Below are 15,245 nucleotides of genomic sequence, written 5' to 3'. Positions count from 1 at the left end.
CACTCCCCTTAGACCCAACCCCAGTACAGCATTCAGCAAATTGTGCCCCTCTCCCTAATTAGGTGTTGTTTCCCCCCCCCCCCAAGATTGAATTGTCTGGCAACGCCACATGTGCTTTGCTCTCACATTTTTAGCGGCTGTATACGTTCGTAATTCAAGCGTAAATATTGCAAGAATTCTCAAAATTATTTTCTTTTCATTCGTTTATATCATGAAAGGTAGCATTAAAGGGGAATTTACAGGAGGTATTATTGACGGGATTGATAACAAATACTTAATCATTAATCATTAATTGACAGTGGATTTTTATTACACATGCGATCGTTCAGCGAATAACAGCTACACGGTCAATGCTTTACATTATACGTAATTACCCTTTTACAACTAATTGCCGACTTAAATCGACTTAAAAAGTTGAGGTTACTATTTCTATTGGTGTTTTCGTATTTACATTCCCGCCCTAGAAATTAAAGTCCTATTTCTAATGATTCCCGCCCAGTTTATAGCTGAATACAGGAACCTGTATCGACTAAAGGAAGTCAAAGTTTCACGTGACAAAATCAATGTGATTTTACTGTGTGATATCCCTTGCACGCAGTTAACTCAATGGAGAAGTCCCATTGACTTACTGTTGAAGTAAAAAGAACGTTGAATAGTAAAGTCCTTGCAAAGGAAGCATAAAGAACGATCTCAACGACAGTTATGTTTGTAATGTATGCATAATATATACAGGTGTCCCCGAAACTACAGAACAAGTGTAAACATAGGCTCCTGCATTGCGAAGGATGAATCAAACAACATCTCCGCAAGATTTTTGGGTTACTCTTTGGTGTAACTTAGTGTACTACTCGCAATGACGCAATGTACAGGGCACCGATGGCAAAACATAAAGGGCATGACGGCAAAGTGTTGCCGTCGGCGAGGTGTATTTTTCAGGGGCACCACGGCAAACAGCTATGGCACAACGGCTTTTTCCCGTCGGGTATTTCAAGCCCTGATAGTCTCACTATTCGTTCACACGTAACTTAACGATTTCCAAAATATGTGCGAACGATAAGGAAAATATGAAATAACATTTCTGTTGATAATTTAACTCAGGTGCTGCTTCGTTGCCATGACAACTAAAATAAATAAAATAAATAGGTGCCCGTTCTTGAACAGTTAATGAGTGACATACCCCTTGCATACCTCCGTATTCTATTTCTGCTACAGAAGTGTACAAATAAATAAAATATGGTTCATAAATCACATATATTTCTAATGCTTTCTTAATAACATTACCCACTATATATTTTATAGTATTAATTTTTCAAAGATAATTAATGGATGTAAATGTTTACCAATACATTCAGATTGTACCCTTTCAAGCGCCGACCAATAGAGTGATGGGGTCACCCACCCCCCACCCCCCGCCACCACCACGCATTTCAAACTAACACAGCATTGTAAAGTAGTTACAGCACAATGTTGCGTTTAGACTTAGATATTAGACATAACAACGTCAAATGATTATGATTCCAAAGGTATCATTGAAGTATAAAGTGGCCCCTTTTTGGGAGAAGGCCCACAGACCCCATCCCCGCCCCCCGCAATCATGTTGGATTTACCAAACCCCTGTACAAAAAAAGAACGAGTGTCTTATCTTAGCGTTGATAAAGTATTGGATGTTTTCATACTGAGCTTTTGTTACCCATTAAGATATTTCAGTACGGTAGTCCTTACGGTTCTGATTTGGTCATTTTTGGTCTATGTCTAGTGTTCGCTCATTTTTTTTTCGTCGTTATACACGGCCAGTGATATCCGCTGATACAGATGATGCTTTTACTTTTAATGTATTCAGGGACTCCGGTTTACACAGGGAACACGGACGAGAACAAAATAATACAGAAGGCCTAAACCTTTATCCGAAATTTCAAGTATCATTAATCCTGAGTCATAACAGTCCCCATGCTGTAGTATGCATACTTTACGTCAATACCGCTGTGTAAATAAATATAGGCTACTTAGGAATGTGTGAAGTATTGTGTTGATCTCACAACACTCAACATAGAAATGCGTCTCACAAATTTCAGATTAACGAAACTTTCGTTTGCTTGGAAAAGAAATAAGTTAGAGTTCGCTGTTTTATTATGCAGTTTAGATGGAAAGAATATTTTACGCGTAGATATAGGTATGTTTTTTATGTGTGTGTATGTGTAAAGGAGGTGTAGGGAGGGATGAAATGGACACACTCCGAAAGGCAGAATTGGAACATGTACTTTCATTGGAAGAACATAGCAAAACATTACTTCAAAACCTTACCATTCATTGTCGCAGTGTAATTTAGTTACCAAAGCCCCAAAGTGTATGATACCATCATATTTGAGAAATAAATTTAAAGCATCAATTGATGTGATGGCTTCTCATAAAAAAACATCTTAAAGGGCAGTGATCGTGAAAGAGCAAATTGGATGTAACATGACTTATCTCTTAAATCAACTAAGCTTAGCAATATTAAGTGTTGCAAAAATATATATTATTCAGTTTATGTTGGTTGTCCCCTTCATACAAAACAGCAGTAATGTGTTGATGATTCATTACTCTCCTGTATGTGAATCGACAACAATCAACAAGTCAACATACATTCTAATAGTTGGTTGAACCTTTAAATAATTGTAAGATATTTTAAATGTGCCCATTATGACGTCATTGTGACAATACCTTTCACTTTTCTTGATTTCAAGGATGATGGAATGAATCTAACCGGAAAAGTGTCTGGCAGGACGTAACCAAGAAACCTATGGAGAGAAGTACAGTAATCATCGTGTAAGATGTAGAAGACGTAGAGGAATGTCCTCCTAGTCAGGTTTATTGTTTACCAAATCATTGAAGATAAACAAAGTAATAAACAATATTGTTTTATATATATATATATATATATATATATATATATATATATATATATATATATATATATATATATATATATATATATATATATATATATATATATATATCATTTCTGATTGATCATTCTGAAATCTTGTGTTCCAACAATTCCACGAAAAATAAATTAGAATGGGTATATTAATGTATATATTAATGATGGTAGTTGGAACTGCTGTATGCAAATGCATGTGATTGATAGTAATTGTGAAATGTATAGCCGTCCACATTATCAGCATTGGCTAAATTGTGCATATGATTAACTTTACAATTAATATAAAGTTATTCAGAAATGTAGACATACAATAGTTTTCACAACAAACGGAGTAATACAGGTTCCTTGTAACAACCGCATGCCCTTTCCACTCGGATCATGTGATTTACATCGTGTGTTATTTTCGGCAAATTATTTGATTTTATAGTTCGTCTTCGTGACTCCTTCTCACCTTAAATGAGAACTAAAATGTCTGAGATTGGTTTACTGGTGAAATATGAAATCTAGAAATAATGAATATTCAAGCTGAAATATTGTTTCTTAATCTCAAAATTGTTTAAGATGCTACACAGTGATTTCCAACGCAATGGAGGGATGACAAACCTGCAAAAACGTGCACTGAAACGGAGTAAGAACGAAAGGAATGAAAGACATTTTTCTGTCCCTATTTTCAGGCAGATAGCGGTGGATCCTGGGGGACGGGTATAAGGAGAGGGGATGTCCCCGTCCCATTTTTAAATTTTTGTTTTTCGAACAGAGCTTAGACGCAAATGATGCTATAATATCCATTTTTTAAACTACATTCGTAAGCGTAACATAAATTTTCCTTTTTTTGCTACAAAAACTTAAGCAATTTTGGGCGGCAAGACGAAAAGATAATGTGCGCGTCTGCGCGGTCAAAAACCATCCGGTTATATCACATATAAAAAAAAAAACAATGTGAATACAAATATATGGCCACACAGAGAGACACTGCAACCTCGCGCGTAGAGCACATGTTACTGAGGCGACCGTTCATTACATTCTATCTCGTGGTTGCCCCTCCCCCCGCATGTAGCGCACATATTCTAAAGATGAATTTTTATTAAAATATCTTTATTAGTTGCCCCCTACCCCCCTACCCCCCCCCAAGAAAAAGCAAACAAAACCTGGTACGTGCTGCAAGAAACATATAGAGAGTTAACAATGAAATAACAAGAAAGTCAACGGCATTGTTCCTAGGCTTGGAATATACTTATTAACTGACGTAGGTTTGCAGCTGAAATATATGTTTGCAGTTGTGTAGAGAACTTTGGGCATGGGTGTATATAGATCAGTTTTCAAAAGTGTGGGGTTAGAACCTCACTAGCCAAAACTGTACTGTCTAAAAATGTTAAAGTCAATGAGAGCATGCATCTTCAGAAGTGTAGGGAGTGGGTAGGACCAAACACCACCATCCCCAATGGGGTTTACTCCCATGCTTTGACCTAATTGATATTTATCACTTTGTAAATATAAGTAATGTATTAAATATAAGATTACTCCATATGGTACTGCTGAGATAATGTCCTTTCAAGGTTTCTACTTGTTGTGTCATGTTGACCTCAAATAACTCTCAAACTTCCCAAATAAAGATATACTACTCAGTATTGACATTAGTATATATGCAATTAACCCACTTCTATTAAATATAGGATATGACGAGTTCGGGAAACTCGAACCTGATACCGTTAGGTTGCAACACAAACGTTTTCTCTCCATTTGTAGTGCTCTCTCTAAAGACTGCCCCCTCCTCCCCCATCGGCCCCATCCCTAGCTTCGAGTACATTTACATATTTTTTGTTGTTGCTCCGTTTGATTTTTCACCGTCGCACATCGCGTCCTCAAATTTACTGCGGGGAGAGGGCACTCTCCCAACCCCCACTTTTAATAACAAAAGTAGGAACTTTCCATGAACAAACGGAGGCCAATTTTCAGGTTAATCAGAGTGGAGAAGTATATATGTGCCCAATCAACCCCCCCCCCCAGTTTTTTTTTTTCATGGCTCCGTCGCCCCTGACACGGTAAATGGACGGTTACATCGCAAACATTTGTTGTGTCTTTACACTGGTAACTAAAAGCAAATATACCAAATATATATGGATCTTGGTTTGACATGTGGGGAGTTAACAACACTCGTCTTTCCCTCTTTTTCAGCAAACCGCCGTTTTCATACCATCAAAAATATGTTCAGCCATTAAGAATAAACTACACATATATCTTGCATTGGGCCGATATGAATTAACCGTGGTAGGGGTACATGGAGGGCGTGAAATATTGAACCTTTGTTGTAGCATATGATTATTCATTTTAAGTACTATGAGTTTGGTGAAATATTGTCAAATGAGATATTCGTTATAATACCACCTTCCCCTTTCAATATGGCTACTCATCAAGCAAAGCATTATTTCAGTCTGTCTCAACTAACCCAAATGTCGAGACAGTAATAATAGAACCAGTGTTTATTCTGTCAAAAGAGTATTTGGCAGCCTCGTTAATATGTTGTTCACGTCAAATCTAAGAGAAGGATAAAGTGCACATCTAAACATATTGTCTGTGAGATTCCTTACTACAACAAGTTGAGTTTTGGCGATTATGAAATAACAGTATCGGGATTAACCGGAACCGGTGCATAATAGTCAGTTAATATGTTTAAGTCTAGCTCAGTATCGTCCTACATTATACCTGCATTTCTCAGCTTCATGAAAAGTATCACTCCGGCGAATGGAACGAAAATATAGGTTACCTACCTCGTATCTCATTGGCATAACAAACGCATATTTACTGAACTGTTGCAATGTTTGTTTTCATGTTAAAGTGTTTTCTTTACCATAGCTGGTTTTCTGTATCAATTTATTGACTGTTGAAAAGAGGCGCTTGGAATATTTCATTGATCGTTTATATAATGTAACGGCTACAGCTGACGTAAAATTTCAAAGTACATATGTAGGCTATATAATAAAATGAGCTTTTCTTTCCATAAAGGAGCCTCCCCGTTTTGACATCTGCCAACGGACGATGTCATATTTGAAGCCCACCTCCTTCCGAAGAAAATTATGTCACAAAGGGTAGACACTATACAGTGCTGTAAAAAGTCATAACAATGTAAGCCTTAATAAAATACATTTTCTGACTCTTAAGACGAGAAATAAAGACAATACTGTTCCCCCTCACATTCATGATGCTGGTCCCTCACAATAATGATGCTGTTCACGTGCCTGGTTGCAATATCAACACAGACTAATGTAAATGACGTCGATGTTTTATACAGTGACGGCGTAAGTATCAAACTTGTGAGAAACAACCAATATCGTTAAGAAGTACTTTACAAAGCGTTGAGAATTCCTTTCAATCTTGTTATCAATGTCGAGAGAGAGACATTTTAAGAATAGTACTAATTTAGCATAGTTTGTGTGAAAGATGGAAAGATGTGGTCGATATTACATAGTCATCCTTCAAGTTCAGTCGTGGACTTATTGTATGATTAATCTCGGCTTATTCACATTCTATTTTGTAATTTATGTCACAAAAATTATATCTTTATATTCATTATTACGCAACATTTGGGCCTAAAGTTAGTTGAGCGTGGGCGGGACGGAAAGGGGGAAGCTCAATTCAAGCCTTTGTTTGCTATTTCAATGTAGAAATCGATATCACCATTGATTGAATGACGGTACAATCCCTTCGAAATATTTTCTGTTTACAGTTAGTACAAGTTTTGTATGGGGAATGGATTTTGCCTTTGCGCAATTCTATTTAGTAATTCTACAATGCTTAGCAAGATTTTAATTTCGTTCTTAACAAACTATACTAACCAAATGAATATAATTTACTAAATAATTTTGTTATAATGATCGACAATAAAGTAATGTATTACTTTGTTGGGACAAACAATACACATTAAAATAATACCTTTCAATAGTTAAATTATAAGAGCTACTTAGTGTTCTACGGTATTTTATATGTTTGGTAAGTTCCGAGTTACACATATTTGGTACAATCTCCTTTAATTTGATCCGGACTCGGACGCCAAATAAGGGAGATAAATCGAGGGTGTCTTATGATAATTTCAAGGACTATATTTAATATCGCATATTTGATTGGAGGCTATTATGCATTCTTTTTTAAGTGTTTTCTACTAAACTTGCACAATGTTTTACAAAAACAAAAACATAAATACGATTTTAAACCATCCTATTATTATTGTTTAGCTCTTTGCTAGATACGCATCATATTTCTTCTTCATACATACTTAATGACCTGTTAACTTGTTTTCTTGCTAAACAATCTTACACATTCTATCAAATTCAACTGTGACACGAGTGTTCGACTATAATCGGTTATATAATCGGCATCGGGCCTATTATTAGACAATCGGTAAAATAATCGGCATTCATTGCGCTAGCGATTCTGCGGAACCGATTATAACGTTCGACATAAAGAATTGTATTTTTCCGAGCTTTTAATTCACCAAAACCACAACTGGAAAGGAATGTAGATCATTCGAAATTGAAAGCCGGGACGGAAACGGTATCGCAAGTCCCTCACGCTATACTATCCAGTTTTGGCAGTTAACATCATACAATATACCCGGATTAGGGACAAGAAGTAATTATATGTTTTCACTTCGCTTATTGCATCTAAAAAAAACTCATTTTATCAATGTTTAACGATTGATAAGTAAGATTGATTGTCTTGACTAAATTTATAACCAAAACAATATACTCTTTAACTACTCTGGTCGTTTCGCGGTACGTGAAAACTTGAAAGTGAAAACAATAACATTAGGCTTTGTTCATTGTGAGTTATACGTACATTAGGCTAGTCTGGCTTAAGAACCGGTTGAGCCTCATAACTGTTGAGATTGCAAATGAGCTCAAGATTTTACAAATACAATAACATTATAAAATCAAGGCGCCAAATACGCCAACAATTCCCTTAAAATGTGTGTGCGACAGTCTTCAAGAGTTCTACTGCAATACATTATTTTATGATTAGGCAAACACAATTACGCATATTTTTGCGATAAACACGAAGCATTTTTTTCTCCGCATGTACCATACGTGCTAAAATAACCCCTTTCAGTAACTGAGCCCTCGTAACCGACTAAACCAAGTCTAATTTCTAGCGACACGGGCAACAAAGTAAATGGGACTTTAGTGTGGGATTTCTCTCACATGAAGTTAATTCAATGGAGAAGCGTGCAAAATCGTTTGGAACAACGTTCGATCGGAAGTTTTCCCTCGCTGATGTAAACCATTAAAATCTGAAGCAAACGTCCGGGATTGGTTTATATTTCATGTCAGATTATATATTTCGATATCAGTTTATATATTTCGATATCAGATTACGAAATTACGAATATTTTATTTCCGTTCGGTCTACTTTTTACTTTATTTACGTTGGAGTTGCAACAATGATAATGGTTCTAATACCAGTTGTAAAAGCTGTCTCTGACTCTTTTTTTTTTTTGGGGGGGGAGGGCCATTTCGTAGCCAATGGCTAATATCCACCGCCCACTTTCTGTAGTCTGTACAGCACTGCCTTTTACTGTGTTGTGGTGGGATTTTACTATTGCGACTAATCGTTATACACGTACAGCGCCCTAAATGTATCCCTGTTCTTTATTTGCTTTAGTGTAGAACGTTAAGTAGTGCGTTTACATCTTTGATTATATTGGCCTAGAAGTTGGTAATCATTCATACGCCAGTTACACGAAAATAATGAAATAATAGGTAAAAGGCATCGGCACGATTGCCAAGTGAACTAATCGGTAATAACCGATGATCATATAATCGGTCGAAGACTAGTTACGATCCAGTAGTGTCCGTTTATACAAGTGCAAGTGCAACTTGAATTCAAGAAGAGTAACTGAACATAACAAGAATCATTCCTTCTTTTAAATTGTATTCATAACTTTGTGTTGTCTATAAACCCTCCCCTTCCAAGTTTCCTAGGATCGGTTTGCATGAGAGCTTGTGGGAATACATTAAAAAACCAATGTAAGTAATTTGCAAAACTTAAATAATAACCAAAAATAAAGGCGCAACGTATCCGCTAACAAGGCGTGTGACCTAATAATAATATGTTTTTTTTTCGGAGGATTTCCACAATAGATGATTCGTAGTCACTGATGTACACCCACTGACCTACTTAATGTTTGTTTACAAGGTTACTTTGACACGTTCACTGACAATATTTGAGGGGTACAATGGACACGTGGCTCGTTGATCTATTTCTATTCATTGCTTTAACTGGCTCGTGCCATCTATTATTAATCTAATGACGTATATACGGGAGTTCCAGGTGTGTCATTCTTAATATTGACTTTCTTTAGAAAATAAATTGTTTGAATCAATCGTCTGTATAATGCAAGCTCTGATTGTATTTGTACAGAAAACTAATGTAAGAAGCAGAGTAGGCCTACTGTGTGTACTAAACCGGTGATTATGTTATCGGGTAGAAACATGTAATGGATTTGAGGGGTTCTTTAATACATACATATGCATCTCTATGAAGGGGGTGGCGAAGAGGGGGTGGGTGGAGGGAACAGGTAGGGCGTCTAAAATGTGGATGAGGTTAGACTAAACTTACTGAGGAACAAACTGAATACGGGGATTTTTTGATAGAACATGAATAGGCTAGAAAGAGAATAATCAGAGATGTTTATTATATTGTTTTTTTATTATACGACCAAACAATACTACCAATGTATAAGACTTCAGTGACACATTTTCCGTGGTTACATTTATTTTTCGAATGGATTGAGAACATGATATGTGCTGTATATATTTTTTTATATGGTATTTTATTTATGGTATTTACTGAATAGTGTCTTCTTCTTTTTCTTTGTAGTGTCGGGTGCGGCGGGATCGGGCGACTAATATTTGTTTACTTGTTTTTAGTAGCACGTAATACACTGTGGAACATATCAACTGATAACATAAACGTGAATATGTGAATGTGGAAATGTCAAACTTTGTATGAGGTTGATCTGAGGAGGTAATGAATGTGCAAAGGATTAGCGATGTTTTAAACTATATTCGTTGTGCAACAAATTGGACTCCTGAGTATTGTCTGAAGAACAGAAGTATATATTAATATCAGCAAGGTTTACGTTTCTGTATATAAAACTACAAATTATTCTTAGTAGGCCTATGTAAAGAAAAAAATGATCATGAATAAACAAAGAAAACACAAGTAACTGATAATCTTGCTAGGGATATTAAGACAAACAAAGGGGGTGATGATATGATAAGGATGGGAGAAGGGTAAAAATACAGTGAATAGGGAAACTGCAAAGAACAAAGGGGGTATTGATGGTACGTTGAAAGGGGTCGCTACGGTGAAAGTGGATTGGTAAATGGATACACGTAGATTAGTGTCGGAAATGTATTGAGTGAAACCGGTGTTCGAATGACTTATATGAGTGAAGGGTCGGGCGGGTTGGGGGTCAACATTATGCAATTGTTTAAGATAAATTAGGGATTTCATGGTCGAGTAATATTAAGTACAGGCATTACATTTGTAATCAACGGGAATATTTTCATGAATTTGTTTGTATGACTTTTATAATATTTAAAAATATGAAGGTCACGATGTCAGGGCTTTGTTTTTTTATTCGTTAACATAATAAGTGAAATAAAGTACAATTTAAATGTTTTGGCATGACATTGTTTTACAAAATATACGGAAAACCTCGATGTCTTTCTGTTGGAATAAGTTTTACTGCTAGAATTTATGAGTTGCAAATTTGACTTAATAATGTATATTGTATTACAAAATAAATACTTAAAAAAAAACTTAGGTACAATTACTTATTTTTCTTTTTGTGTTAATATTTAGTTATTAACTTATTTTCATTAACTATTTTTGAAAACTGCGACAACAAAAACTGTTTTATTGGTTGCTTGTTTGGTATACAGTTCAGTTTTCTTAGAGTAGTGTAATTTATTTCTTTGGTTTTGAACAATACATTTATATGGTTTTGCTATTTTTTATTGCCATGATTCACTACTTTTATATTAATAATGTTAAACGTATTTGTTAAATAAAATTAGATAATTAAACACATTTTTTGGAGATTTCAATTTCAAAAGGAATATTGATTACTTATAAAACTCAAAAGTCTATTTTAGAATATTCATTATACTCACTATAATTAGTAAAATCCAAATACGTTGTGTAAATATCTCTTGCTTGATCCTAATACACATTACTGTCATTCTTTACCAATTTCTGATTTAAAGTGTAAAAATAATCCAAACAAAAGAACGTTTTAATCAACCCCAACCAACCCCTTCAACCCTCTCCACCAATCCCCTCTATAAAATATTACCTATTAATCCATTGTATTTCGTTTTATTGATCTTAAAACCCTACAGAATTCCTTTCACGATGGCCAAATTTATTCATATAAATCGAATTAAACTAATTAAATACAATCTTTGGCATTAAAATACAACATACTTTACATTTTTTAATTGTTAGTTTATTATTGATAACTATTATTAATTAATTCCCTGTTTAACTGTTATGATGACTATAACATCTACACCGGAATACTTACTGCAGCTCGTTCAAGCTTGCACACTGTGAGGAGTAAGATAAGATTGCCGCCAACTCTTCATTAGTTAGACTCCTGTGGATGTCAGTGATCACCAGCTTCTGGAGAGAACTCAGGATAGAGAGAGAGAGACCAGACTGAAGGATAAGGTTCTGATCAGAATCGTCAACTCTAGGAGAGCAGTACTGTAGAAACACACTGGAGATAGGAATCTAGAATGAAAGAATAGAGGTACTGATAATAGAGTAGGTAGAGATAAATATATTGGATTTGGTAAGGATAAAATAATTATTATGGTATTATAAATAATATAAATAACGACATATATATATATAAAGGAAAATAAAGTGATAAACTAGGACATTTGGGTTGTGTTTATTTGTAAAAAGGAATAAATTAATGGAATGTAAATAAGGGATTGATTTTAAGGGAAAGCAAATACAAACAGAAATAAATGGATTCGATTAGTGGAAATACATCGGTTATGTAGGATTAAAGGATTATTTTTATTGTTTTAACGATACAATGATTAATTAGAGGCTGATAGTTTGTTAGGTTTAATCAAATAAGAATGCAAGGATACAAATGAATAGAGTGAAGCAATTTTATTTTAATAATTAATCAGAAACTAATCTCAAAGACGGGATGAGAAGGTTACAAATATTGGGTATTCAAGATTTGAGATTATTCTATCTTTTGAAGAAGAATTATGATCACATATATTAATTGTGTTTTTCATATTGAACTTTCAGAAAGAAAATGTAATTTAAAATGTAAATTGTAGTCACTAATGTAATTGGAACTATGAAAAGGAAACTTCAACTTCAACCAAATACAACAATTTTATCAAGTTTAAAGATTTTTGGAAGAATTTATAGTTTAATAAAAAAGTTGTTACTGATAATTAAGATTTATTTTAGAGAAGCAGATGTAGATCAATTTCATACTTCAAGAGGAAACGGTTGATGCGGCTTGAATATAATATTAAATATAATATGGTAATATTTTAATTAACAAATTATTTAATTATTATAACCAAATCCGACGATTCAACGCAAAGTTTAATTGTTTCCGGCTAATAAGATTTGTTTAAATGATAACGTCTATCTCTGTTTAGTTCTCCAACTACTAAAACCTAATTAATTTATTTAATGACCATTTCATGTAATTAACCGATATAGTCTCCTGAATTACCAACTTCATTCTTACGTGACTGGTTTGAGTGTGCCTTAATTTCTAGTGGATTTCTTCGAAATGTAACATTTTTTCTTCCTTTGTGTTTGTAGATATGCCTAATGGAAATAATGCCTATGATCTTAACTTTATGTTATGATCTTGAAAAACTTCGTGTCCTTGAGTGTTTACTTAAATTAATTAATTACTACTTTTCAGCCAAATCGGGTTGATTGGGTCTTCATTGTAGTATCTTCTGTTACTATGTGAACAGTTAGCGGACAAACGTAAATTAACAAACACGAGATAAATCAGTTTATTAAAAGTTGAATGTGAGGATGGAGCCCTTTTAAAGCAAGCATCTGTTATTGATCGATACAAGTTGAAATTATCGGCGCACTTTCAATTTTAAAAACGTTTTTCGTTTTAAACTTGGATGATATGGACATATCTCTGTAGCCTTCAAATGACGTACTACTAAAATTTATAGACAAAATACGTTCGAAATACTGCCAGAAAGATATTAACGAACGTTTTCCTTTTTAATAAATATATTTTTTTTTATCATTTGTAAGACTATTTTGACCTACATTAGAATATGATTGTACAGAGGTTGAAATCTCTATATTGAACAAAACTATATTGCACATTTAGTGTCAGGTATTAGGTCTTTCAACTTATAATCATTTAATAAATAACATTATTTCAGACAGCCTGCTTGGTAAAATGAAACTCTGAGCTTTTTATATACCTTGCTGTAACTTCAGACCACGAAGATTGAATAATTTAGGTCCTTAAAATGATCACTGTGGATTGCTACATATTGACTTGCATGGACGCCTAATCGACAGAGTTATGTAAGAAAGAGTTAGAACAATTTAAGATTTTTGAAAGAAAACAAGTTTTCTACAGTGTGTTTATGTATATTTTCTTAGCTAGAATAAGTAATTATTCGCGAAATAAAAGTTATTTTACATCTGCCAGTCGAGAATTTTAATGACTAGTTTCATGCTATGCTTAAATATATAAGCTTTAAAGCAAACTCAGTGATCCGACTGTATTTTATTGCAACTTGTGAATTCCTTGTTATTGGTAAGATATGCTTTAACTGGGGAATTTGTGATAATCAGTCAACAACTAAGACTAACTTTAGAATCCGTACCATATGAATGGGACAGCTTACTTCGAATCGGCAGAATAAGGTTAGGGGTTAGGAAGTAGGGTTAGGGAGTAGGGTTACGGGTTAGGAATTAGGGTTAGGAAGTAGGGAATATGGTAAGGGGTAAGGGAGTAGGGTTAGGAAAGTAGGAAATAGGGTTAGGGGTTAGGAAGTATGGTCGAATGGTACGGATTCTAAATTAGTACCAATATTTGTTATTATTAATGAGTTAGATTTTACAAGAAAGTCTCCTTTCTTAAGGTATGCCTACTATGGTGATATTTGACTGAATGTTTAAGACTTCTAAGATAACCATAGGTAATGTTAGTTTTGCCTATTGCTAATTAGGCTTTGGCCTGGTCAATATATCAGTTCTAGCCTGGGCCTCTATACCATCCCAGCCAGCATGCCCAGTTGGGGCCCAATTGGGTTTCACTCGGGCTGCCAAGTGGGCCCCAATTGGGAAGCCCAATTGGGGCCCATTCAGATTTGTCATTCCGTTCCACACAGGACCCAATTGGGCCAAACAGATTGGGGCCCACGAGTGGCCCAAACTGGTCCCAGTTGGGCGAGACTGATTGGGGCCCAAACCAATCCCATACGGGGACCAACCGGGCCAGCTGTATGGGGCCCACCTGGGACCCATTCTGGGCCCCAATCGTTTTGGCCCACACAGAACCTATACTGTGCCCAATCAGGCTAACTGCATGGGGCCCAAATGGGACCCATTTCGGGCCCAGTTGATTAGGCTTGACCCAAGTGAAACCCACACTGGGCCCAACTGTGTGGTCCAAATTTTAAGCCCAGCTGTTTCACTGTGTCCCTTAAAATAGTTCAGTTATCTACAGGTTTACCACCTCTCAGCATTCGGGGAAAGTGGCTGAAGGCCAAGTTTCAATCACGACCATGGGATGGGGACGTAAAATAACAGCCCTGGGAGCATGCAGGAAGTGTTTGTAAAAGTCATAAGTTTGTCTCAGCGTGAAAGTGTAGTCGCCCCTATCATCCAAAGGACGAGAGAAGAGCTGGATATAGCTTGGTTGCACTTGTGTCCCACATATTATAGTAGGTTGTTGAATCAATAACACTTGAACCGTTCATGTACTGTCGTGGTACAGCAGAGATTAATTGCCTCAGAAACAAATCCAAATAAAAACAAATGTATTCATGTGTACATTCATTGAAATATATTTTTCAAGAAGACAACAATGAAAACTAAACAATAATTCATAAACTCCATAATTACATTTTAATTTAAAGAAAAAATATGAAACTCTCAGAACTGAAACTATATGCATCCTAATTGGAGGGAGCATTTTGGCATTTGGAGAAAGAATAGAATGTCCAGGCAAACCCTGCAAATGTTAACGATGAGGGCAAGATGCTATATATTGCACATACTTTTGCAT

At 35.3% G+C, this 15,245-nt stretch overlaps 1 protein-coding gene across 3 annotated transcripts in view; it reads right to left on the bottom strand.

Moving 5' to 3' along the window:
• Window positions 1–15,245, bottom strand: part of LOC139982742 (uncharacterized) — a 101,970-nt gene that overhangs the window by 10,224 nt on the left and 76,501 nt on the right. For all 3 annotated transcript variants that reach the window (XM_071995818.1, XM_071995819.1, XM_071995817.1), the window contains exons 13-14: window positions 11,508–11,716; window positions 2,701–2,777 (exon numbers count right to left, since the gene is read on the bottom strand). In XM_071995818.1, coding sequence (XP_071851919.1) covers window positions 2,701–2,777; window positions 11,508–11,716 — 286 coding nt within the window. The remainder of the gene's footprint in view (window positions 1–2,700; window positions 2,778–11,507; window positions 11,717–15,245) is intronic.

The sequence above is a fragment of the Apostichopus japonicus genome, chromosome 16, assembly GCF_037975245.1.
Source record: "Apostichopus japonicus isolate 1M-3 chromosome 16, ASM3797524v1, whole genome shotgun sequence".
In the NCBI taxonomy this organism is placed as follows: Eukaryota; Metazoa; Echinodermata; class Holothuroidea; order Aspidochirotida; family Stichopodidae; genus Apostichopus; species Apostichopus japonicus.
Note: the sequence above shows the minus strand (reverse complement) of the source record. Positions and strands in the feature narration are given on the sequence as shown.